Genomic DNA, 27,206 nt, shown 5'->3' with positions numbered 1-27,206 from the left:
TGAAGTTGGCAGTACGAGCATCATTAGTCTCATTTCACACATAGAAAAAGTGACTCACGTGAATCAAGATAGGAGCTGAATCCCCAGATTCTCCTCTGAGGGCTCTCTCTATGATATCACATACACTAGTTCACTAATTGTTACAGAGCTCACTGGACTTGGAGCCTGAAGATCTCATTAAAAAGTCAAAAATAAACTGGAAATGAAGATGTTCCCACACAGCAGAACAATACAAAGAAAGAAATCTATTTAAGGAGCTCCTCCAAATGCTTTGAAAACAAGAATTAGGAGCTGGTTGACCAACTGAATTCTTTCTCATGGCATTTTTTTTGTGGGGGAGATGAATGGGATAAATTCAAAAATAATATGTTTTTACATATCTATATCCTCTATCTCTCTATCTCTTTATAATTCTAATATAGTCGTCAGAGAAAGAAGATGCTGAGTATGATTTCCTTCCATTGGAAAATGGTAACTATTTCCTTATCTTTACTTCTATTTCCCTAACTCTATTAATATTTGCGATTGAACATTCTCTAAACTCCCAATAAACTCTCAATCTGAGGTTCCTTACTTAGAGATTCATGGAATTATGATAAAGTCTCCAGTACATGAGAAGAACCAGGCATAGTAATTTGGCAGTTGGAACTTTTAGTTTTGTATCATTTATAAATTAAACAAATTAAAGACTAAAGTACTTTGAAGACATAAACTGAAATGACAAAGCAAAAAGTGGCTGTGTTGTTAGTCAGGCAAATGATATACTTAATAACTGCAAGCCATTCAACAGGTCTCAAATAATAATTGATAGACATAAGGGACAGACATTGTTCAAAGCCCATTTGTGTTCCTGAACCTATAGAAATTCTTGTCACTTGAAAAGTCACTGAATATAGTTAACATTCTTCATGCATTCTGGACTGTCAGGCATAATGTCTTCTTTAATCTTATAAATTCCTGCTTAAGGACATGGAAGCCCCAAATCTTTTCTAGGTGGCTTTTTGGTCCCTGGAGGAAAAAAAAAGTCCAATTATGACTATTTCAACTGGCTCTGGCCACAAAAAACAGCAGTCAAGTCCTAGGATCCTCATTCAGATTTTATGTTGATTGAAGGAAAAAAATGAAAAAAAATGAAATTAATTCTGCCTACTGGTCTAGTTCCCATTGTTTCTGCAGCTTTCTTCACCATTTAAAGTTTCAAAAAATTACTGAGGAAAGGATTGGTGAGGAGCTCACGGGAAAGCTTCTGCCCATCAGGGCAACAAAAATAAACAAAACAAATTTTGAAAAATCTCCAGTTGTTATGAAAAGCATGATCTGATGATTTTTTATTTATTGTCTGTCAACTTGATTCTATGGATTTATTCAGTCATAATGATGACAAATGCCTGAATAGTATGTGTTTATCAGAATAATAGAATGTCAAACATTGAAAGGACTTTAGAAAAAAATATTGTCTTATCCCTTCTTTTACAGATAAGAAAGCTGAAAATCATAGGTCAGAAAAGGAGAAGAAATTATTTAAGATTGAGATGGGTAGTACTTGAGCTTTTATTATTATCATTATTATTAAACATTTATATACTACATTAAGGTTTACACTGTTCTGTAATAAAGCTATGAAAGTTTTGTATGATCTTTATTATAATTTTTCATTTTAACATTTTCCACAGAGCTTCTACATGCAATGTTTCATTTAGTGCGAAATAGTCATTAAGTACATTATTGTTCATTTTCTATAGAGAAACAACCTAAAATATATTCATGTTATTAAAGTTACCCAGGTCAATCACCCCTTATTTGTGATCAAGGCATAGTCTAAAATCCCAGAAGCCTAATTATGTCCATTTCTTTGTTTTAGCTAACACTTATGTCCTGCTTTGAGATTTACAAAGAGGTTAATGTAAAATTTGAGTTGGTAGGTTCCTCAGTGGATATCTAGTTCAAGCAATGCATGAATGGAATTCTCATCAAGGCACCCCAAAATTAGTCATCCTGTCTCTGCTTGAAGGTTTTCAAGGACTGGAAACCTACAACTTTTTCAGGCATCCAATTCCATCTTTGATAAACTTCAATTGTTGAAAAGTTTATGATTTTTTCCTTCAAATTTATTTTATTTTTCAGTTACTAAACTTACATTCATTCATTCATTTAGTTAGTTAGTTAGTTATTGATTTTATTATATACACACATTGTCCTTATTCCTAGTTCTGTTCTTTGGGGCCAAACAGAAAAGGCTAATCTCAGCTCCACATTTTAGCACTTCAAATACTTGAATAGAATGATCTTAGCCTCTCATTCTGAATCTTCCTTTCTCCAAACTAAATAACATCTGGGCCCTTCAGTCCTCATAGTATACAAACTCAAAGCACTTTTTCTTCCTGTTTGTTTTCTGGGTTATATACAGTTTATGAACGACTTTCTTAAAATGTCATGTCCAGACAGGATTGCAATATTTGAGATATGGTCTGATGAGGAAAGAGTACACTGGTACTATCTCTCCCAAGAAGCTGCCATTATATTAAAGTAGCCTAAAATGATATAAAATGCATTTTGGCTGTCACGCAATACGGCTGCTTAACATTAGGATTACAATCCACCCAGATCTTACTTGATCTTTATAATCCTTCTGGGTGATATTATTATAATCATTTAACATCTGCAGAAACTAAGGCTAAAGCTTGCTAATTGTTTTGCCCATAGTCTCATAACTTAATTATGAAAAAGCCAGGTCTGGAACTGGATATTTGGTGCTGCCACAAAAAGATTGTCCTGCACCGTGTCTTACAAGAGTGAAAGAAGTACAAGATATGGGTGAGCGGGAAGGAAAGCATGAGCAGTGGCAGCAGAGAATGTGAAAATTCTGGAGTCATGGCGTAGGCAGTCCTGAATGGAAACAGATTCTTGGGAGCAAAGGTAGACTTTTAGAAATCTGCTTTTTAGACACAATCATTTCTGCTTTCTTTTTATCTCATTCCTTTCATCATCTCCTTTTGTCCCATTCCTATACTCCAAAGACTTCCTGAGGCAGCTAGAAAGTGGAATGGATGGTGCCCTGTGGCAGGAGTCAGGAAGACCTGATTTCAAATCTGGCCTAAAACACTTACTAGCTGTGTGACCTTGGGAAAACGACTTAACCTCGTTTGCCTCAGTTTCCTCATTTGTAAAATGAGATGCAGAAGACAATAGCAAACCATTCCAATGTCTTTGTGAAGAAAATGCCCATTGGGGTCACAAAGAGTCACACATGACTGAAGCAATTGAGTAACAACAGATTTACTGTCCTCTTGTTACGCATAAAAAAAACACAATAGATTGAGAGATGGTGTAAACCTTTAATATTATCCTATCCAACCGTCTCATTTTGAAGGAAGAACAAATTTCTTAAGGTCACATAGATAGCGAGTTACTCAATCAGAAACTCATTCTAGGGCATGCAATTCTGAATCTAGTACAGCAACACATTGCCTCCTTCACTGTACAATGCCTCCCTCAGGAGAGATTCCCTAAGGTCTAACTTCCTTTGCCTACTGACCCAGTTCTAGCCCTCTCTTTTACCTTTTGTTGTTTTGTTACTATTTAGTCATTTTTCAGTCATCTCCAACTCTTCATGACCTTACTTGGGTTTTTATTGGTAAAGATATTGAAGTGCTTTGTTATATCTTTCTCAGCTCATTTTACAGATGAGGAAACTGAGGCAAACAGAGTTCAGTGATTTACCCAGGGTCACACAGATAGTAAATATTTAAGTCCAGATTTGTACTCAGAAGGATGCCTTCTTGACTCCGTACTCTTTAGACACTGCACAATCTAGCTTTACCCTCTGTTATAATTGAGATACTTATATATTCCATTATCTCCTGGAGCTCTTACACTAGAAATGACCTGGAAAAAAAATGAAATATCATTGACTATGGCTTAATGTGTTACCACCTCTAAAATGTGTTAAAATAATAAACTAAATTATCCACAATTTTTAAAATTAATTTATTTTCAATATTTACTTCCACAAGATTTTGAATTCCAAATTTTCTCCCTATCTCTCTCTTCCTTCCACCCCAAGAAATCATGCATTCGGAATAGCCCTTCCCCTAATCTGCCTTCCCTTCTATCGCCCTAACTATCCACTAATTAATAGCTAATGACAGATTTTCAATTAAAAAAATTGTGTCCTTAAGTATTCAGGATATGCCATGGAGTCAAGTTGATTCCTCTAATTACTATAAAGAAATACTGATTTATCCCCATTATAGGTAAAGTACACACTTATATATGGCAAGGCACACAAACATGTCGAGTAATGCAAATAGCACCTAAATTGTATTATAAAAATGTATGGAATTTTGATGAGCTGAAAGTTTGACAGGAAGTCATAAGTAAATTTTTACCATAACAAAACTGGATTTTTTTAAGGTCAAAATTGATTGACAAAAGTGATTTTATTTTTTGCCTTTTTTCCCTTCCATAACTAGTTAAATATAAGTGGACCATAAACTCAAAAGCTTTCATTCTGTTGGAATGGATCCTAAGGAATATTATATTTTAGTTGATAAGATTGAAAAATCATTTAATATCTTTCAGTCTAAATTGAACTTTTCCCTAAAGACTTTCTAGTTTGAAATCCTATGATAATTTGATATTATAAAGTGAAATTGTATCATGTGATAACAATTTTATTTTTTAAATATTTAACATTAATTTTACACTGGAGAAAAAGTCTTACCTCCACATACAATCCAAATATTGTAGAATCATGGATTCCTATATTTGAGATGAAATTGATGATAGAACACATCCAAAAAAATAGAATTGGCAGTAATTTTTGATTTGCCATAGGAACTTGACATTTTTTTGTTGAATTAAAAAGAAGACATCAAATAAATGTGCATTGAAACTCTGAAGATGTATCTTAAAATGGCATATCAATAATTAAAATTTAAAAAATAGTATCTTCCAAATCTCATACTCTACAGGAAAGAAAATTGAGTACCAGAGAGGAGAAGTGACTTCCCCATCCTTCGTTCACAATTTCCACAGATAGACTACACAGAAAAATGGCAGGAGAAAATCTCACTATTGTGGTGGAATTCATTCTCCTTGGATTTTCTGACCAGCCTAAACTTCAAGGGTTTCTGTTTGGAATATTTTTGGTCATCTACTTGAGTATTCTGATAGGAAATGGTCTCATCATTGTAATAACCAAAGTGGACCCAGCTCTCCAAACTCCCATGTATTTTTTTCTTGGAAACTTTTCTTTCTTAGAAATATGTTACACATCAGTCACTCTACCCAGAATGCTGATAAATATTTGGACTAAGAATAGAAATATATCTTTTGTGGCCTGTGCTATACAACTTGGACTTCTCCTTATCCTGGGAGCCCCTGAATGTTTACTCCTTGGTGTAATGGCATATGACCGTTATGTGGCCATTTGTAAGCCTCTCTATTATCCTCTAATCATGAACCATAAATTATGTGTTCAACTAGTGGCTGGTTCCTGGAGCATTGGGATCCCAGTCCAGATAGCACAAACATACCAGATTTTCTCTTTACCATTCTATGGTTCTAACAAACTCAATCATGTTTTCTGTGATCTCCGCCCATTACTGAGGGTAGCTTCTAAGGATACCTTTTTCAATGAACTCTCTATCTATGCTGTTGCTATGCTGTTTGTCATGGTTCCATTTTTGTTGATACTCTGGTCTTACATAAAAATCATGTCCATCATCCTAAAGCTCCCATCAGCAACAGGAATGTACAAAGCCTTCTCTACTTGTTCTTCTCATGTCATGGCTGTTGGATTATTCTATGGGTCTATAATTATTACATATTTACAGCCTAAGTCTAGCCATTCTGCAAAAAATGAAAAAATCTTCTCTCTCTTCTACACAATTTTGACTCCTATGTTTAACCCCCTAATATATACTCTAAGGAACAAGGATGTCATTACTGCACTGAAAAAATTACTATGTAAATGTGGAGGAACAAAGAATAGTTAAGCTTATAGTCCTTTGTTGTCTTTTAATTTGTCTCATCATTCCTATTGAAAGGTAACTAGATGGCAAAGTGGAGAGAGTGCCAGGCCTAGAGTCAGGAAGACCAGTGCTCAAATCTAGTCTCAGATGCTTACTAGCTGTCTGACTCTGGGTAAGTCACTTAACCATGTTTCCCTCAGTTCCTTCATCTGTACAATGAAGTAGAGAAAGAAATGGCAAACCACTCCAGTACCTTTGCCAAGAAAATCCACAAATAGGGTCAAAAAGAATCACACACAACTGAGATCATTGAACAATAATCCCTATTGAATTAAAAATCTCAGTGTCTCTCCTACATGCTCTTGAAAATGTTTTAGTCAAAGGTCATTATTTCTTTCTTCCACATTTTAAGCATTATGTAAACTCTTTCTATGTTATATCAAAATGCAAAGTTATATTCTAACAATGACATCTCATACTTCTGAAATAAATGGAGTGGTGAACTAAGATAATCACCCACATAATCCAGGGTTTGACAGAGATATTTCAATATTTAAAACTTAGAAAACTGACAATATCTCATGAATTCTGCTCAAAATATTGTTATTAAATAACTAATTTTAAAAATTTAAGTGATTTACGGATCTTCAAAAACAATGGTATAAAACAATAATAGAAATGAGGGCCCCTAAAATGTAGTTATGAATTCCTGTAGGATGTTTATTGAATTAGTTTTAAAAAGCAAGGCCATTTATGTTTTATTTTAACTTATTGTGTATAACATTTAAATTTGGTTCAGATTGCATTCAGTTTCATGATGGGCCACATGGAGCTCATGGGTCATGTATTGTACAGCTCTCTTCAAGGCATTTTTACCATAGACTAAGATATCCAGTGTCCTTTTCTTCTACTCTAGAATGTAGCTAAAAAGAAGGGATTGAGTCAGTAAACAAATAGAAATTGAAAATAACTATTTTATGTCATGTAAATATTTGCTTTTACTTTGAGGTTATACCATCAGCTGACTATTATAAACTAATCCACTGGTAAAGAATCATGAACTACTCCAAGTGCATCATTTGTGGTTCCATTTTTCTCAGTTTTTTCTAACCAGAAACGTTCTTCTCAACCCATTCCTTAGAGCTAAGATATAGACCACAAGTCTCTACCCTACTCTCAGTCACCAGAAATGGCTAACCATGGTACTTTCCAAGGGATGTGTGTCATTCTGGTCATAGGATGTTTGCCTACCTCAAGAGTTTTCAGAGGATATTAGACCACTTGATGAAAAACTGATGTAAGATGGCACCAAACAATCAGAAGTGAGACATCTCTGTTTAAAAATAATAACTATGCAAATGCCATAGAAGAGTTGCTCTGCCTGTCAACGTATTTCCTGTCTACTGAGGAAACTTGTCTCCCATTTATTGGAAATTGCTAATCTTGCTAATAAACTGATCATGCTCAAAACTCTGTGCTTTAGTTTTCCTTTATCATGACTTCCATTTCCTTTCATCCACTGGAGAAGGAAATGACAAATTATTCCAGTATCTTTGCCAAGAAAACCTCATAGACATTATGGTCCATGGGGTCATGAAGAGTTGGATGTGACTGAATGACTCAACAACAACAATTTGATGAAAATTCCATTCTTTTCATTGTACTGTTGTACTAACGTCTGTCAAAGAATCACGCACAATAAGTAAAAAAGGATATCAACAAAAATATGTGAAATACTGGAATGAATGTGATCTCACAGATAGAGATGTTTCCTCTAATTATTAAGATGGCTATTTTAGTACTTGTGAATAACAGCTGCAATTCTTGGGAGTGTCCATCTAGAAGTTGTTGCAGGGTCTATAATCAACTTATTCCATTGACCTTGCTTACTATTTATTTTCAGCTTATTCATGGTCATTCTTTTGTTATCCTTCACTCTTGCCATATGATCAGCATATCATCATAATTATCATCATCATCACCACCCCCACTACCACCACCACCACCAACCCCCAACACCACCACCCCCACCATCCCCACCACCCCCACCACGCCCACCGCCACCATCATCATCATCATCATCATCATCATCTTTTGCCAATCTTTTCTTCCTCTTCTTGTTTTTGTTGTCCATGTTTTTCTTCTCATTCTTGTTCCACTTCATGTCCTTCTTTTTGTTGTTCTTCTCCCCCTCCTCTTTATATAAAACAGTCACAAAATATAAGGCGGCATTGATAGATGTGATCTAAACCATCGGACACAGTACATGTATTGACACAATCACAGATAAATTGAATTAGTAAAGACTTTATGGAACACCTCCCTTATACCTGTTTAAAATCATTCTATTGTAATTCATATTTACATTTAGAATAAAAAAATCAAATGCTCTTCTTTTTAATATAGGCTGCATTAGCTATTTGATTAATAGTTATTTCATTCTAACAATATAAAATGCTGATGACATAAATGCAGTAAGTAATACTTATTCTCTACCAATATGAAGGGTGAGAATATACCAAGCAATGTTTTTGCTTATAGTGAAAGGACAATGATGAGACTTTATAAACATTTTATGGAATAGTTATCATCTCATTAGTCATTTCCTTTTATGTCTGATTTCATAGTGTAAGATGAAAAACAAACAAAAAAAGCAGACAATAATAAAATAAGAGATAGAGAAAACCAAGTCTTGGGTAGGAATAGTTAACTCTTTACTCTACCAAGGCATCTCTCCCATTGTGCCAATAAGTACATTTCACTAAAGTTTAAGTATTACGTAAAATCCTCAGAAAACCTTTTAGGTAATGATCCATGGAGATATATGTTATATTAATTAAATCTTAAAAAACAGAAAATAAAGATAAAATTTATTATCATCAGTTTTGTGAAACCAATGTCAAAGGAAGTAAAATAAACATATTGTAAGTTATTTAGTATCAAGTAGACAAAATGAATGTGTGTCATTCTATCAGTTATGCCAAGAAATAAAGAAAGTCAGGTAAGTTGTTAATATTAAATTGAGGTTTTTTCCTCAAAATTGTATTCAAACCAGAAATTCAGTTAAATAAGAATCTTTATTTTAACCTACCCATGCTCCCTCCTTGTCCTGCATATTACAACATAGACATCATCACTTAACAAGTACCACTTACCACTCACCTCCAGCATGGGTCACAAAAAGCTTAAGGTAAGACATTGAAAAGATAAGTTCCAAAAACAATTTTGGGGTAGCAGGTTAGCAGCAAGTGGGTATGAGTATGGGGATGAAAATAGAGTTTTGTATAAGGAGATAACCAAATTGAACTTTTAGAGAACCTAAAAATTATCTTAGGTATAAATGAATAGGGAGGGAGATTAGTCCAGGAATGGAAAATAGACTGGACAAGTGATAGCAGAATCTTTATGTGCATGGAACAACAGATAGGCCAGCGTGGATGGAAAGGAAAGTGTATGAAGAAAAATGATACACAATCTCAAAGAGGAAGGTTGGCATGAAATGCTTAAAACTTTAAAAAAAAGGAGTTTTAATTTTATCCTACAAAGCAGAGCAAGCCACTGACACTTCTTTTTCAAAGGAATTATAAGTTTAGACGTGTATTTTAGGACAAAAAATAACTCACTTTAACCACTTCATGGGAAAAAGATTATTAAGTAAGTATAATTGAAGAATGGAAACCAATTGGGAGTCCATTACAATAATTTAGATCAGAAGTGATAAGGGATTGAAGTAAAGTAATGGCTATGTATATAGAGCAAGAGGCCACTTGTGAGCCAGATTTTGGAGCTTAAGTCAGATTTGACAAATGATTTGTGATGATGTATACATTAGAGTGAATACAGAGATGAGGTCTAGGTTTAAGAAAAAAAAAATTGAGTATTATTTTGGAGTTTATTTTTAAATGCTTATGGGAAATCCAGTTCAAAATAATAATTGTTAGCATATGTATAGTGTTTAATCTACACAAAGTGCTTTGCAAATATTATTTCATTTTCATCTCACAACAGTCATACAGCTGTGCTACTATTATCCTCATTTAACGGTTGAAGAACCTGAGGTAGATAGAGGCTCAGTGACTTGCCTGTTGTAAAAGAGCTGGAGTATGAGGACAGACTTGAGTCAGGTTTTCTGACTTCAGGTCTAGTGCACTGTCCATTGTGATGTACAGCTGCCTCTATAAAAATGAGAAATATATTATCAAGTATGCAATAAAGGACTCAAGTAGAGATACTCAAGGTACATATATGAGTTTTGGAGTTGTTTGCATAATTTAATCAATAAACATTTATTAAGTTTCTATCATGTGTTCCTTCAAACCTACCATAATGTAAAGTTGATAAAATAGAAAAATGAAACTATTTCAGGAACTGTAGCAAATAGAAATATTAATGAACTATTTATGAAGTTGTAAATTTGTCCAGCTATTCTGGAAAGTAATTTGGAACTTTGCCCCAAAACTTACTAAATTTTATATTCTCTTTGATCCAGAAATGTCAGCACTAAGTCTATAGACTCTTGAGATTAAGGAAAAGATCCATGCATATCTTTGTTGGCATTCTTTTTGAGTATGTGGGAGGTGGGTGGCATAGAACTGGTATTTGTGGATATTACCAACATCTGTATGATTCCTGAACAAATTAAGGTACATGAAATTAATGGAGTAGTGTTGTGTTCTAAGAAATGAAGTAAATAGTTTCAGAGAGTGGGAAGATGTTTATGAAACAATGCTTACTGAAGTAAACAGAACCAGGAGGTATTTTTCTTTTAAACAGTAGCATTGTGAACAAAAACAACTTTGAAATATTTAAGAAAAATAAAATGACTAGCCAAGTTTCCAGGGAACTCTCAAGGAAATGTTACCCACTTCCTAAGTGACAAGTGATGGTGTCAAGGTGCAGATTGAGACATATATGTATATATGTATGTGTATATAGATATATATGTGTGAGTATGCATATGTGTATGTATATATGTATGTGTGTGTATTAACATGGCCAATACAGGAATATTTATTATAAGGTTCTTCTGGTTTTTTTTTCCTGTTCTTATGTTTTTATTTTAAACAAGGGAGAGAAAGATTTTTTTATTCATTAAAAAGATATGCAAAATAAATAATTTTAAAAATGAATGTTACTATGAGGCTAAGAAAAGGCACAAATACTTACATAAATACATTAATATATTAATTTAAAATGGAGAAATTGATATAGACATAGAGAGCTTTCCAACCCAATTTTTAAATATCATGTACAAGTAAGGATAAGTAAGAAAGATGAATACAAAACCATCTCACAGTATTTAAGAGGAACGTCATTAGTGCTATAACTCAGAATGAGTTGAGGTAGGTAAAGATAACTAAAGACAACAACAAAATTGATTGATTTATAATTTTAGCTATATTATTTTTAACAAGTACAAAGAAGAGTTAAGAACATTGTTTAATGTGAGTAGAATTTTGATAGTAAATGAAAAATACTACTCAATTATTATTTTGTTTCAGTTTTCTTTCCCAAGAAAAATGACCTCAGGAGAGGAATAGATGAACCGATTTGTTTAATAATTCATTGATACTTGAAAACGTTAACAGAGTGAAAAAAAAAGTCTTACCTGTCATTGATGAGTTTAAGCATCCAAGTAAAATACTGAAGGTGTACCTGCATGTATATGTGACAGTTTACCTACTGCCGATAATATTTGAAAGATTGTGTGAAGACAGGCACGCTGAATTAAAAAGGGCCAACTACTGACTTCTCCATTCTTCTTTTATTTTTTGTTTTCAAGGTTTCCACAGCATTTAAAGAGAGTGTAAAGTTTCTCTTCTAGGAAATAATTCTCAAATTTCCATTAAAAGTTGTATTTGTACTTGTTTTCCCCTTAAGCACTTTTATATAAGTCTCTTGACATTTTTGACAGGGCTTATGCTATTTCCATTCTCACAAAATGTTTCCAGTTATATTTAGTGCACAATTATCCTCATCTTCTATATTTATCTCTTTCCATTCTCTTAAAGACAGTTATTGGACAGTGGGTTTTACTGGAGTAGGAAACTCCCCAAATATAGGAACTCAATGTATCAATATAGATTAGTACCTTTTTGAATCTTACTATGGTTAAGACAGCCAATACCTCTCAGAGGCAAGACTAGTACTGAGAAGTTACAAATTCTGAAGCCAGCTCTCTACTATGCCACATTGTCTGACATTCTCTTATCCAAAGCATTTATAGATTTTATTTGGAGATTATCTTTAATTGTTTATGTCCACAGTTTTTTTTAACTACTTGGCTCTATGCTTAGGAATTGATTTTATTTCCTTCTTTCAATTTTTTTGTGTGCCTTAATTTTCTCATATGTAAAATGAGGGGGTTGACATAATGGCCTGTAAAATCTCTTTCAGCTCTAAATCTATGATCTTTAAATCTATGCCATCTAGTATTTATTTGTTTCTTCACCTTTGTATCAGTTCAGAAACATAAAGAAATGATCAAATTATAAGCTGACTTCATATCCTATAATATCTCTTTCACCTTCAAATCTAAGACCTTATATTCTATCTAGTATTGTTTCTCCATCATTCTGTCAAATCAGAAACATAAAGAAATTAAATGATTAAATTATAGGATCAAATAATTAATTGACCATGGCTTGCAACATCTCTTCCAGCTTTAAATCTACAATTTATGTGCTATCTACTATTTTTTTTTGTTTCTTCACTTTTCTATTGGATCAAAAACATAAAGAAATGAAGTGATCAAATTATAGGAATTCTCAAAAGTCTCTATCCTATTCTGTACTCCTCTTCATCCCCTAATTAGGTTAAAAGTTGCTTCAACATTCTGATACTTGCATTGAATGGAGAATTTCCCTTTCTAATTTATATAGAATTAGCATTTTATATGCTGTAATCATCTTCTTATACAGACCACTGTTTAAAAGAATGTTTTTTTAAATTTTCTTGTAAAAATGTTAATATATATTTTCATATAACAATATAAAATAGATATAGCTTTCTTTTAGCTGAGTTCCATTATTTTGATCATTCTGTGATCTCATCAAAGTGGGCCTTTCTACCAAGGCTGCAGATCTTAATACCCATCCATCACTTCCCATCCTATGTGGCTGGAATCCATATAGTTCCATATATCTTCTATTGAGGATGTACATAGTGGATGGGTAACCTTCTACTAATTCTCTTGCAATATATATGGAAACCAATGTAGCATGACAGTCTTCTCTCTTTTTCTAGTCACCATTTTCTTCAAAGATATATCTTTTTACGTCACTTTTAATTAGTTAAAAGTTGTAAACTATACTGGCTCTCCTTGACTCTGTAACCATTTGAGTGAAATTTTCTTCTACCTCATGAAATACACACACAGACACAGAATACACACACATAGACACACAGAGACACACAGACATACACACACACAATTAATCAAACCATAAGGCTAAAATAACTTTCTTTATGAGGTCAGGTTAAGAAGTAGGACAAGTTTTAAATTACCTTAATTTAATCTAATATAAAGATAAAATGTTCACAGGAAAGAGATTAGAGAGCACGTTCATTATTAAATGAGTAATTCAAGTCTACAAATTACATGGAAGTTGGCCAAAAATGTTAGGTATATTATAAAAGTGGCAGTTGATAACAATATTATCTCAAAAAAGCATCATTTAAACACTTCATTTACAATAATTAATAGAAATAAAAAATATATTTTCCCCAGCACCATTAGGCAAAATGTGTTGATGATCTTTTCACATGTTTCTGACACTGCATGGTTCATGGACTAGAATACTCTAGTCAATGATTAATCAGTTTGTCACCTTCCCCAAAAGTGACAGAAGTATTTTTTTTATTAAAGGAGTAAAGGAGGAACTAAATCATCCCTTTCAAAAGAGGTAGGGAGAAATTATGTAACAGGTGTAGTAATGTTTGACATTCAAGGAGATATCCTGAGAATTTCAGGTTATGCATGGGAAATCATCAAATTTTTAAAGGATATTGAAGAGAAAACTGGAGAATATTTTATAGGATTTTTGAGTCAAATGAAAATAGAAACTAGGTTCTAGGAGTTCAGTTATTTACTGGCCTAACCTCCTGATATTGATAAGAATTTCTTCAATGCAACTAAGACATCCTTGTTCCTTAGAGTATATATAATGGGATTAAACATTGGGGTTACAATAATGTAGAAAAGAGAGAAAAATTTATCATTTCTGTCAGAATGAGTAGACTTAGGTTGTAAGTATGTAATAACGATAGACAAAAAGAATAAACCAACAACCATGACATGAGAGGAGCATGTGGAGAAGGCTTTGGATCTTCCCGTGGCTGATGGCAGCTTCAGGATAGTACCTATGATTTTGATGTAGGACCAGAGTATCAATAGAAAGGGAACCACAGCAAACAAAACAGCAATAGCATACACAGAGAACTCTTTTACAAAAGTTTCCCCACAGGCCACCTTTAGTACTGGACGGATATCACAGAAAATATGATTGAGTGTTTTAGAGCCACAGAATGGTAGAGAGAAAATCTGGTATGTCAGAGCTAGGTGGACTGGAATCCCAGTGGTCCAGGAGCCAGAAACTAGTTGTACACACATTTTTGTGGTTCATGATGAGAGGATAGTTCAGAGGCTTACAGATAGCCACATAACGATCATAAGCCATCACAGTCAAGAGGAAGCACTCAGTGGTTCCGAGCATAACCAGAAAACCAAGTTGTACAGCACAAGCTAATAGAGAAATATTCTGTTTCTGGGTCCAAAGATCTGTCAACATTCTGGGAATGGTGACTGATGTATAACAGATTTCCAAGAAGGAAAAGTTTCCAAGGAAGAAATACATTGGAATTTGGAGAGTTGGATCAACTACGGCTATTAAAATGATCAAGCCATTTCCCAAAATGATACCCATGTAGATAACGAAGAAAATGCCAAACAGAATGTCACGGAAGTGAGAAAGGTCAGAAAATCCCAAGAGAATAAATTCAACCCCAAAAGAACGATTTCTTCTTACCATTTCCCCACCTGAGTATTCCATCAGTGGAAATAACTAGTTCAGGTTAGACAAGTCATTTCCTCCTCACCAGTCCACACATTGCTTATCTGTAAAATGCAGGGTATATGTTAGATGATTTCTAAATTGCCCTCTTAACTGGACATTCTAGATTCTCAAGTCATCATTCCAAGTCCCATTCATTTAAGTGCCTATTGTGCTGTTCAGAAAAATGCACTATGTCTGTTATAACACAAGATGTTGCTTCCGGGTCTTATTCTTCATGGTTTGAGTTCTAAAGTATATTATGCTTAAATTCTTCTATCATTTTTGAAGTTCATATTGGAATTTGGAGCCATAAATTTCTCCCATTGAAAATTTAGTTTTATATCTAATAAATGCCTTGTTAATCCATTCAAATAGCAAAAGCGTTCTCAATGTGACTATTCCAAAGATCGGCTTTGATAATCCCCCCCAATCTCAACTCAGTAAAGTCTGGGAGCTCCCTATTATAACTAACACCAAACATAAAATCTTCTTTTTGGCATTTAAAACTCTGAACAATCTGGGCTCAACCTAACTTACTAGCTTTCTTACAAATATTATATTTCACATAATTTACCATCTAGCCATATTGGCTTACTGATGTTCCAAATATATGGCACTATGTCTTGAAGTTTATCCTGTGGGTGGTCTCTTACCTTGAGAATGTTTTCCCTCTTTGCTTTCATCTCTTAGAAACTTTACCCTGTTTCTTTTACATCTCAGCTCCAACTCAACCTTCTTCCTGAATCATCTTACTTTCCTCCTCAATCCCGACCAACCCCTAGTTCCTTTTCCCCTTACATTTGGTTAACAAGTTTTGTACATCTATATTTGTATTTTGTGAATACCTATTCATTTGCATATTATCTTCACTGACAGAATATAAACTCCTAGAGGAAAGGATTGATTCACATTTTTTGTTTTACATCTCTATTACCTAAAACAGTGCCTGTTACATAGTAAATGCTTTAAAAGCTTGTTTTCCACAGATATTATTTTTTTCATGATGTCACAGGTTTTAGAGGTTGACAAAAAGGAAATTAGAGTAAATTCTCACCTAGCCCCCCACAAGTATATAGAAATTCAGCAACTTCAAGCATAGAGAGGTTAAATTAACTTAAATCTTTTGACTCAACATTCAGTCCTCTTTCTAGTTCATGATTCAACTTCAATTTGAATGGAATTTTGACAGTTGGCAATATCTATCTATCATCATCAAATGGGTTAAAAAATATATAATGCTTTTTCACAATGATGTTTGAAATTCACAGCCATTATTGTTTCTGATTCTCTATTTGTATTCATTCTCTTTTTTTTTCCTTCTTGGGATGTTGTTAAACTTCTTCATTCACTAGAATTCTTCCCATTTTTTCAAAATGATGTTCAGGTGACATGTCATCTCATTAATTTTCTTTTGCTACATCTCTTATCTTTGTCTACAACTAAAATAGAAGTTCTTGAAGGCAAGGATTCTGACAAATTTTTTTACTGTTTACTTTTTTTATTATTTCCTATTTTTTTATTTAGTAGTAGTGGTAGTACAAATACTAGTAGCAGGCTACCTTCATGCCATGCTTTAGAGACACCAAGAAGAGCTTCTAAATTAAATTTCTTCTTGATTGAATAAGGCTTATAATTCTCAAATTAAATAGTCATTGGAGGTTAATAAGTTGTGCAATTGTAATACCATTTAGAAGTGGTATCAAATTTAAAATACTTCCAAAATCATCTTAAAATCAATCATTTCATATACTTTCACACTGTGAGAGCTGGCTGCAAATGGCTCACTAAGATAATAAGCATATAAAGGGGTAAATGCTGATGGGAAGAAAGTCAGTAGAGAAAACCTGAATTTAGTCACTGTAAAAGAAACACACATCTGAATTAATCAATTCCATTGAAAGTCCTAGAAAGACAGGGAGGCAGTAAGGTACAAAAAACATTAAACACACACACACACACACACACACACGCACACACAGGATTGATTTAAAATTTGAGGGTTAGTGTTTCAATTTCACTTCTACTACTTACTACCTGTGTCACCTTGAACAAGTCTCTTAACTTGCTTGTGCTTCAGTTTCTTCTTCTGTCAATGGAGCAAATGACTTCACAATTTCTTTATAGCTCTAAATCTGCGATGCCAGAACCTATAAGTGACAGGAAGACATTAGGTTATTGAAAGTTAGGAATGGTGTCATTTCTTCTCCAGGCTCAATATTCCCACTGCTCCAGTTGATTTTCCTTTTTCATAGGTTCAAGGTCTTTCATCATCCTACCTGTACCAGTAGAATGTAATCTTCAATGTATCCTTTTCACATCAAATTTACCTATCACCAAATCTGAAGATGTATTCCAGCTATTACATAATAAAATTATCTCCCACCTTGTCTAAAGTATGGCTGTTTGGTGATTCCTGACGTCCCTTCCAAGAGTAATCATTTGCTATTCTCATACACACACACACACACACACACACACACACACACACACATTCTTATATAAATTGTATATATTCTTATATATACATTCTGTCTATATATATACACATACATACATATATACACAATACACACATGTATACATATACATATGCATATATGTGTGTGTGTGTGTGTGTGTGTATATATATATATATATGTAATTAAATTGAATGCATAAAGAACTCTCAGGTATGTTCATGAATGGTTAAGGCCCCCACCTCTTCTCAACTCTAAGGAGATTTTTGTTTTTAATTTTCAGACCTACAACTTGTTAATGTTAATGTGCAACTTAAATATTTCTCATCTCTGTCTGAATGAATTAGAATGATCACTTTTTAATTGTATTAAGTCATTAGATAACAACTGCCAAAACTCCTGGGGAAGTATTTTCTATATTGATGGATGGAAGTAGGGGGAGGCCATCCCAATGCTGGTCAGGCAGTCCTCTACTAGTACAAATGCTGGTCACAACTTTGCATGCTAAGGGAAAGGGACCCCATAGACCCAGTCAGAACATCTGATAAAAAAGGGAATATTTTACTTAATTCTTATAGAACAAAAGTTCTTACACATGTTTACCTGTCATATATCCCTGTGGCAGTCTGGTGAAGCCTTTGGACCCATTGTAAATTACAGATATAAATAAAATACATAGGATTAGAAAGGAAATAAATTGCAATGATATAGTTAATGCCATCTATTTATTTGTATCACATTTATATCTCTACTATATATATATATTTATATATGTTTGTGTGTGATTTATATTTGTGCTCTCTTCTCTCCCCCCCCTCTTCCCCCCCTAGTCTCATGATTGTCACATAGCAAGAGTTTAGTAATACTTATTGACTGAAGGACTGATGAAAAGGAATAATAATGAAAAATGTTACAATGATGATTTTACTGATGTTTGTCCATATTCTTTCCTCACTAGTTATGCCTTGTGATTATAAAACTTTGAATTTTCATTAATGTGACTATTACCAGCAGAATCCATTGCATTATAATAAGGCTTTATCATTTTAATGGACTTTCCTCACTTTGTTCTTGTTTAATCTTGCAGTGGTTAAAATCTGAAAACTCTATTTTTCCACCAGCCTACCCTGATTAAAATTTTGAGCAAGTACAGTCCCAAATTTTTTCAGGAGATTGCTCACATAATTCTGTGAAGGTTAGCATGCACTGGAATACTCACTAGGAACCTAATATTCAGAATGTTTAGAGGGCTCAGTAGTCACTCAGTCATAAGTGACTCTCAAATGAAAAGTTGGATATGAAAACAAAATTGTTACCTTTTTCAGATGGGATGAAGTCATATCCAACTGCTTCTTTTATTTATGGATAAATAGATATTGATATATTTATATATGTATATAATGAACCCCCCTTTTCCCTCAAAAACTAGAACAAAATAAGAATGCATTTCTTTCTAAAACTCTAAAAATCCACTAGAGCTCTTTAAATAGAGGATTTCTGTCCAGCTCTGCTCTGTGGGGATAGCTTCTCACCCACACAAAGGTCACTTTTAACTTTCTTAATGAGAATCAATGTCTTCTGATTCAAAGTTCAAAGCACTAAAAATATATTAATGAGCCACTTACCATTATGGAAAGAGCCTTGGGTTTTTAGATGGCAGATCTTGGCTCGGCCACTTCCCAGCTGAGTGAATCCTGGCAATTCCTTTTCGTGTTCCGAAAGCTAGGTCTTCATGTACAAATGAGGCCTAAGTACTCTCACCTTCCATCTCACTGAGTTCTCATGAGGAATGAGCTTTGAACACAGAAAGTGCTTGGGAAATGAGTTAGATTGATGTATTAGAAAACCCATAAAAGTAATTATCTTCATTTGGAACAAAACCACAGAGTACTTCTGACCAATTTTTCTTTGCTGTAGGATGTCTCTGTGGAAGATGGCAGTAGCATGAATCTCCCCCTAGTTATCAAGAGATGACTTGAGTACCCTCATATTGTAGTGATTTGGAGCAATGTAACCACATAACTGGACTTTAAGTTACAAGAGAGGGCTCTGATGATTAACGGCCTTGGTTAAGTAGTACAACTTTTTAGAACGTCAGGTTTGTCATCCATAAAATGAAAGGAATATACTAGATGATTTGTAAGTTCCCTTTGAGCTAACATTTATGTAGTGTTTTAAGTTTTGTCAAGTGCTTATACACATATCCTTTTTTGATCATCTCAAAATCCTGTGAGGTGGGCATTATTATTATCACTCCCAACTTACAGATGATGAAATTGAGGTGCAAAATGCCTAAGTGACTTTCCTAGTGTCACAAAACTAGCAAATGTCTTCGGCAGGATCTTCACTTAAGTTTTCTTCAATCCAAGTCAAGAATTCTAATCAGAATATAACCTACCTCCTTTAGTGATGCCATGAACTTGGAATCTTGTAAAGAAACTCAAGGGGGATGAGCACATTGTAACTATTAGGTCATAGAAAGTGCCATGATTGCCTGCCTCTATGTACTAAGGGTAATGGCTTGTGCTGAAATCTTTACCTCTAAAACTATATGTTGATTTTATTTTGAATATGAGAAATAGTGAAACTAGTAAAAGTTCACTTTCACTCTTTGAAAGGAATTTCTTACATTACATCTACATTTAGACTAAGAGAACAAAATTTCAAAATATCAGAAGTTTTCATAATATATCTCATCAGTGCTGAATACATGTGTTGTGGTGAAACTTATACATTGAAAGATAGAATCTACCGCCAGAAGGCACAAAAATATATTTGATAACAGAATATATATTGAGAAACATCAAATAGGACCTGTTTTATTTAAACATCTATAGGAATTTAAAAGTCAACACTTCTTTGTAAGTATTACTATTTAAGTATACTAAATATTACTCAGTTTAAAGAAAAAAAGCCAAGATAATGGATATAAATGATGATGATTTTCTGTTTGGAGTTTATGGGATGATTGGAGTGGATGAAGGGAAAGATTCTTGGTTCTTCTTTTGCTAATAGTTTCTTAGCTAGAGAGAATGACTTTTTTGACTATAGATGACAGAACAAAAGGGGCTAATATGGAGGTATTCCTTAAGAATAATAAACTGAAAATAAGTGAGTTCTTAGATATCTTTGATCAATTTAAGCCACCCAGCCTTGATGAACTAAATTCTTACACACTAAAAAGAATTTACAGATATGATTTCTGAGCTACAGGTAAATGTAAGTGAAAAAATGTCAAGAATAGAAATACCACAGTGTTGGAGAAAGGAAAATGATGAACCAATTAAAAATCATGAAAAGTAAGAAAATTAAATCTGTAAATTATACACAATTTCTGTCAAATTGGTTGAATTAATTCAATAGATGGTTTATGAAGCTACGGGAAAGTTAATAGTGATCAAAACTAGTCAAAAGAGTTTCTGAAACAGATCCTTGTAGAATAATACCTTCCCCCATTACTTTTTTGACAGAATTATTAAACAAATAGATCAAGTGAATGATACAAGTAGAGTTTGCCTAGAATTTAGAAACCATTTGAAATAATTTTAGTGATGCTCTTATGGGGAAAGATGAAGAAATATAATTAAACAGCAGTGCAATTAAATGAATGTAAAGTTGAGTTGGATGACCTAAAAACATGTCTATCCCTTCAAATGCTGTAATTCTGTGATTTGGACAATTTCTTCTAATAGCCTTTATTTTTTTTAATCTTTCTTTTATTCTCCAGAAAACAGTCCAGAAATTGATTTCGTCTTCATCCCAACAAAACAACCAAAACATTTGAATGTTCTTTAATTGTAGTTAATTACAAGAAATTGCTTTTCTCCCTCTCCTGTCTACAAAGCAGAAATCTTAATCATTTTTGCATTTCTTTAAATCCTTAGGCATTCTACTGAAACCTATGGAGACCCCTGGAGAGTAATATTTTCAAAAGCAAAAAAAAAAAATAAATAAATTCATAGGCTTGAAGAGGAAACCAATTCTACTGAAATACTGTTATTGGTCACTCAGGGACTGTCCCATACCTTTCTTTGTATCCCTAGCACTTAGTACCATGCAAGATACATAGTAAGAACTTAAAAATTAGTGGAGGTTAATATTTATTGGCTGATGCCAGTAATAATTAGTGGAACTGGTATATGGACCCAAGTCTTGGAATCCAAAGTTCATTCTCCTTTTTTTTAAATTTTATTTTTACATTTTGTTTTCATTTTTTTAATGAGCAAGTGTTTTTTTTTTCTCTATCCCACCTTTCATTAGGAAAAAATATATATAACCAATATGAATAATCAAAGATTGAGCTCATTCTTTCCCCTAAGTCCATCCAAGAGATATATCGTAAGTTCTCTGGAATCATGTTGTTGTTGTTTTTTTTTTCATGATATTGATGGGATCTCTTAAGTAAGTCTCTTTCTGTAATCACCCAGAAGATATTTTTATCACTCTATTTTCTGTCTGATTTGTGTACATGCAGCCAAGGTTATCCTAAGATTTGATCATTTTGAACATATTCTCACTGGAACCTATAACCACCGTCATCCTAGAATATAGTTAGGGAAGTGAGAGGACACATTTGATCCTAAGACAGCTTGGCATGTACATCTTACCCTTTAATACTTGGGACTTACAGTGGCTATCACTGAGCGAGATGTGTCATCCCTGTAATTTCACCACAACATGGCAGTCAGCCTCGTGTCCTGTCTACAGTTGCTCCATATATGTGTCTGTTCTTGATTCTTGTTGATTTAGGGATCCCCATTGGCACTTTCTCCTATATCTTGATGTTTCTCTGCCTATCTCCACTCCTAGTGTCCTCCCATAGGTATCTTCCTCTTCTCATCTCTACTACTTTGCTAGATCATGCCTTGGCATTTCATAGTATTGAAAATACTGCAAATTTTATAGAGATTTAAATTTTGTGAGGTGGTTTCTTATAATACCAATTCACATCATCCAGGAAGAATTTTAAACAACTTAGTGATTGCTTAAACCAAGGAAAATTTTGAAATTAATTTGTGACAGTAGTATTGGAAGGAAAGCTTTCTGAGTTATTAAAGGCCTTGTTCTCACATTGCAGTTACACACTCTCTTTGACATTTTTTCCAAGGGTTATTTCTTATAGTATCCAGAGTTATAGTAAAGACATTTCCTACAATGTGATCATTAAGATATTCACAGGAGTCTGTGATTAGGGTAGGGATAAGGATATAGTGGCTCAGACCCTTACTCCAGGTACAAAATTAGAAGACATACAGAATCATTATACTGTCAGCCATAATCCACTGGCTATCTGCTCTCTGCTAATTGTCAAGTTCCCCCATATATTAATAGCTAGCCTGGATATAGTGTTGTAAGATTGCAGAACCTTTAATAAAATTTATCTTTTTTTGCCTCACAACAACCCTGGGAGATAGATGTTATTATTATCCCCATTTTACAGATGAGAACACTGAGGCAATCAGAGATTTAGTGGCTTGTTTTCAGTTACAAATCTAGTGAATGTCTAAGGTCAGTTTGAACTTAGATCTATCCTTATTTCAGGTACAATGCTCTATCCGCTATTTTATCTAGCTACCTCATAGTTATGATATTCTTGTAATGCTATGATAGAATTTTCAGTAAGAAAGGAACCAAAGTCTAATGCTCTTATTTTAGAGAATGAACTGAATTCTGTAGAGAGAAAGTAACTTATCCAAGGTCACTTGGTAATAAGGTCTAGAGCTTGTATTCAAACCCAGGACCTCTGTCTCTCATTCCACTTTTCTTGTCACAACAGCCAACTGTGTCAATATTCAAATATATTGGTTCACCCTCCCAAGGCCAAAAGGGAGATTTAATTTAATGCTGTCTTTCACAAAGATGCTACAGAGAAGAGAAGAGACAGTTAAATAAGTTCCTGGTTGTTGTTCTAAATATTTCTGAAAACTATTTCATTAATAAGAAGTAGAAGTATCAGTAGCCATCTAGCTGGATGGCACAGTAGATAGAGGACTGGGCTCAAGAAGAACGGAGTCTGAATCTTGCCTGAGACATTTACTGGCTTATGTCACCCTGGACAAGTCACTTAAACTCCCTCAGCTTCAGTTTCTTCACATATAAAACGGGGATAAAAAAGATCATGCATTTCTCAGGGTTTCTGAGAATAAAATTAATTGAATATATGTAAAGTGCTTTGCAAACTATTTCGTAATATATTTCTCCCAATTTACAGATGAGAAAATTGAGGCAGAAATTGACTTGGCAAAAGTTTTACCATGAGGTAGAGAAAAAGAAAAAAAATTGTCCTCTATCTCCAGAATTCTTTATATTATATCACTCTACCTAATTAATGCATGGAAATGTCCTGGACTTAGAGTCATTAGAACTTCTCTCTCATTAAACATTAGAAATTGACATGGGAGAGGAACTGTCCCTACAGAACAGAGAAGAGATGGAGATCTACTTAAAAAAAGTTCTGAGTTGAACACAAAACATATTTTTTAGAAAGGGGAAATGATACCTCTCACAAAATTTATTGGTTGTGGGAGGTTTAATGTTAACGAAGAAATAGTAGGATTTGGTAGCAAATGTGTTGAACCTGGATTCAAGAGAACACTGGTTTCAATTCCAACTTGGGCGTTTATTAGCTGTGAGCTTGGGCAAATCCTTTAATTTCACAGAATTTTGAATTTATTCTGGACCTCAACAAGCCAATCAGTCCAACAATATCTGAAAAAAAAAAACCTCTGTCCTAACCCAGCTGACAATCAAGGTCCTGGTTCAAGACTTACAAAGAAGACAAACTCAGTACAAACCAAGCTTATTCATTCCACTGTTAGCCCTTTTGGTAATTATTTCCACTCCCCCCACATACACACCTATACAGAAATACTGACATCCAAACAAACGTTACCTCTTTTTACATTTTATTTCTTACTCCTAGCTCCACACTAGGGGACAAATAGAAATAGACTGTAATCCTTTCTCCATTCAACCACCCAACTTTTTAAATTGTTTTTTTTTTCTTTATCTGCAAAATGAAAATAATAACTTGTGGCACCTACCTTACTGGGCTCCTATGGGCTTAACATCAGATAATGTATGTAAAGAATTTGGAAACCTTGAAGTGCTATATAAATATCATTTTATATTTCTACTTTAACAATATATCCATCACAAAAAGAAGCAACTGAATATGAGTTGATTCCATCTGGGAAAGGTATGTATGAGCTATATTACTGTCTTGGCTTCAGCATCTCAGACATTAAAGATATTGCATTATTACAGATGATCTATAGGCTACCTGAGGTCCCTAAATCCTGTGATCCTAATCAGGAAGCAGGATTTAATAAAAAAAAATAGAAATCCTTATGACATTTTGGATGGGGATCTCTGAACAACATGATCTTGTTTCAGAAGGCATTTTTATTTCCTTGAAATTATTATTGGCTCAAAGAAAATGGATAGAAGATCACATCAAAATGTATAAAGCTCTTTACTATTATAAGGGAGTAGGGTAGTTTTACTTTTATTGATCAAATGTAAATAATGCCCTGCAATAAAACAAAGTATAAAAATGGGTAACATGTAAAAGGCAAGTTTTATTTATTGCAACAATGCTTTATAAAGGTGAGAACCATGGTGGTTGAAAATTAAGTGAAATGAGATCTATTCTGTATTTATTTTAGAAACCTATGCACTGATATTTCTTTTACTTGTAACTAAAATAAGAAGATAAGGGATGGTAGTAGAGAATATGGCCCATGTAGTCCCCTCTAGTAATAGGCTTATAATCTTAAGATGCTTTCAAATTACTGGACAATAAGATTAAGATGCACATTATTTTTCCCAGCTCTTTAATTCCATTCATTCTCACATTAATTCATTCATGTATTTATTTTCCTTCACATATTTAACACCAAATTTAGTGTGACTAATGTCTGGCAAGGAGTAAATACTTAATAAATAGTTAGTTAATAATTGGGTACCTAGTAATTGTTGTTTGAATTGGCTAAATTATTATAGATAAATAGGTAAGTAGCATCAGAGACTTAAAACCTAATTCACAGAATCTGTGCCAGTTTAAAATTGATATCAAAGAATTCTAAAACAAGAGTATTTAACTAAAAAAACTAATTAGAAAACCCTTTGGAAGTCTGGTGATTTTTTTTCATGATATATTATTTTAGGGCATAAAATTAAAAAAATAGAGTTAGGAAGAAAACCAATTAAAGTGAATTTTTTTCTCATCCAAGTTCATGAAACTTCTAAAAATCAAAGATTAAGACAAACAATTCTCTGTGAATCAAATTCTCTAGATCATTACTTCCCAAATCAAATTCCATTTGATTGTAAAACATTTAGGGATACAGCAAGATAAAATGGAAAGCATGGTGGGTTTATCAACAGAAGATGTGTGCTCAAATCTTGGCTCTTATCTTTGTGACTTTGGACAAGTCATTTGAACTCTCTGGGCCAAGTTTCCTTAACTGTGAAATCATGGGGTTGAACTACATGACCTCAAAGCTGTCTTCAGTTTAAAATCTATCATCTTATTTCCTAAATGTGACCTGATAGGTAAGAACCTGGGGTTCATATCATTGACATATAAATTAAGCTTCTTTCCTATAATTTCAACAACAAACACATAAAACTTCTCTATTATAGGCAACATAGTCATTCGATGAACTTCACATTGTATACTTGATAGTGATTTCATGGTCACTATTGCTTTCATTTTATTAGTGCTTCTTGATTGCTATGCAACCATCATTTCTGGATTTGCTATACACTCCCCAATATGTCCTCCCTAGGGAAAGGCTTAAAATGGTCACTTCTTTCAGTCTGAGATCAACTGCTTTTTAGTACTATTCATATTTTTTTTTTTTTTGCCAGTGTGGCTGTGGTTCTTCTGATTCTTTCTTTATTCTACCTTTGTTCATTCAAGACTTTTCACATTGTCTGCATTCCTCTAGCTGCACAATAGAATTACATCACATTCTGATGGCACAATGTATTCCATCATTTATCGGTTGACGAGCACCTGCCTTATTTCCAGCTTTTTGTTATGCCACAAAAGTGTTGCCACAAACATTTTTAAATATTGCTGAATTCTATATCCTGGGAGTTCCAGTAGTGACTCCACAGCCAAAACTCTTCAAGAGGCCAATGAATTGTGTACCTCCCTCCCACAATTCCAAACTGTTTTACAAAACTGTTGGCCTAATTCAGTTTATTTCACCAACTATGTATTAGTATGTTTTTTTTTTGTTCCCAAGCCATCATCAACATTAACTATTTCTGTATTTTATTATCTTTACAAATCTAATGGTCATAAGATTAATCCTTAATGTTGTACTTTTTTTATTATCCTTAATATTAGTATTTTGGGATAGTTTTAAATGATGGTTATTGACTGTGTTTTTTCTTTTAAAATATTGATAAACTTGATATTTTATCTATTACTGAACAATAATTAAGGTGGGTGCCTTATGTATGTTGGAATTCAGATTTTCTTATCAAAGAAATGTAATGAAAATATTTTCTAATTTCATAGCTTCTATTCATATTGCAGCTGTTTCTTTTATTCATTTGAAAGTTTTACTATTTTATACAGTTAAAATATTTTTTAAAAAGGTGTTTTTCCTTACTTCTCTTAAAAAAAAAATTCTCCCCTCAACTACAGGTATAAAAAAGTCTCTCTCTCTCTCTCTCTCTCTCTCTCTCTCTCTCTCTCTCTCTCT

At 33.5% G+C, this 27,206-nt stretch overlaps 1 protein-coding gene and 1 pseudogene across 1 annotated transcript; one reads left to right on the top strand and one right to left on the bottom strand.

Moving 5' to 3' along the window:
• Positions 1-5,033: 5,033 nt before the first annotated feature.
• On the top strand, positions 5,034-5,999 carry LOC114031594 (olfactory receptor 10AG1-like). The gene has a single exon (XM_027846726.1). It carries the CDS (start codon positions 5,055-5,057, stop codon positions 5,997-5,999), a length of 945 nt encoding a protein of 314 aa, XP_027702527.1. The 5' UTR covers positions 5,034-5,054.
• An 8,071-nt stretch (positions 6,000-14,070) lies between these two features.
• LOC114031593 lies at positions 14,071-15,004 on the bottom strand (annotated as a pseudogene).
• Positions 15,005-27,206: the final 12,202 nt, after the last annotated feature.

The sequence above is a fragment of the Vombatus ursinus genome, unplaced genomic scaffold (genome assembly GCF_900497805.2).
Source record: "Vombatus ursinus unplaced genomic scaffold, bare-nosed wombat genome assembly UNPS02015184.1, whole genome shotgun sequence".
NCBI classification, from domain to species: Eukaryota; Metazoa; Chordata; class Mammalia; order Diprotodontia; family Vombatidae; genus Vombatus; species Vombatus ursinus.
This window is presented reverse-complemented; position numbering and strand designations above follow the sequence as displayed.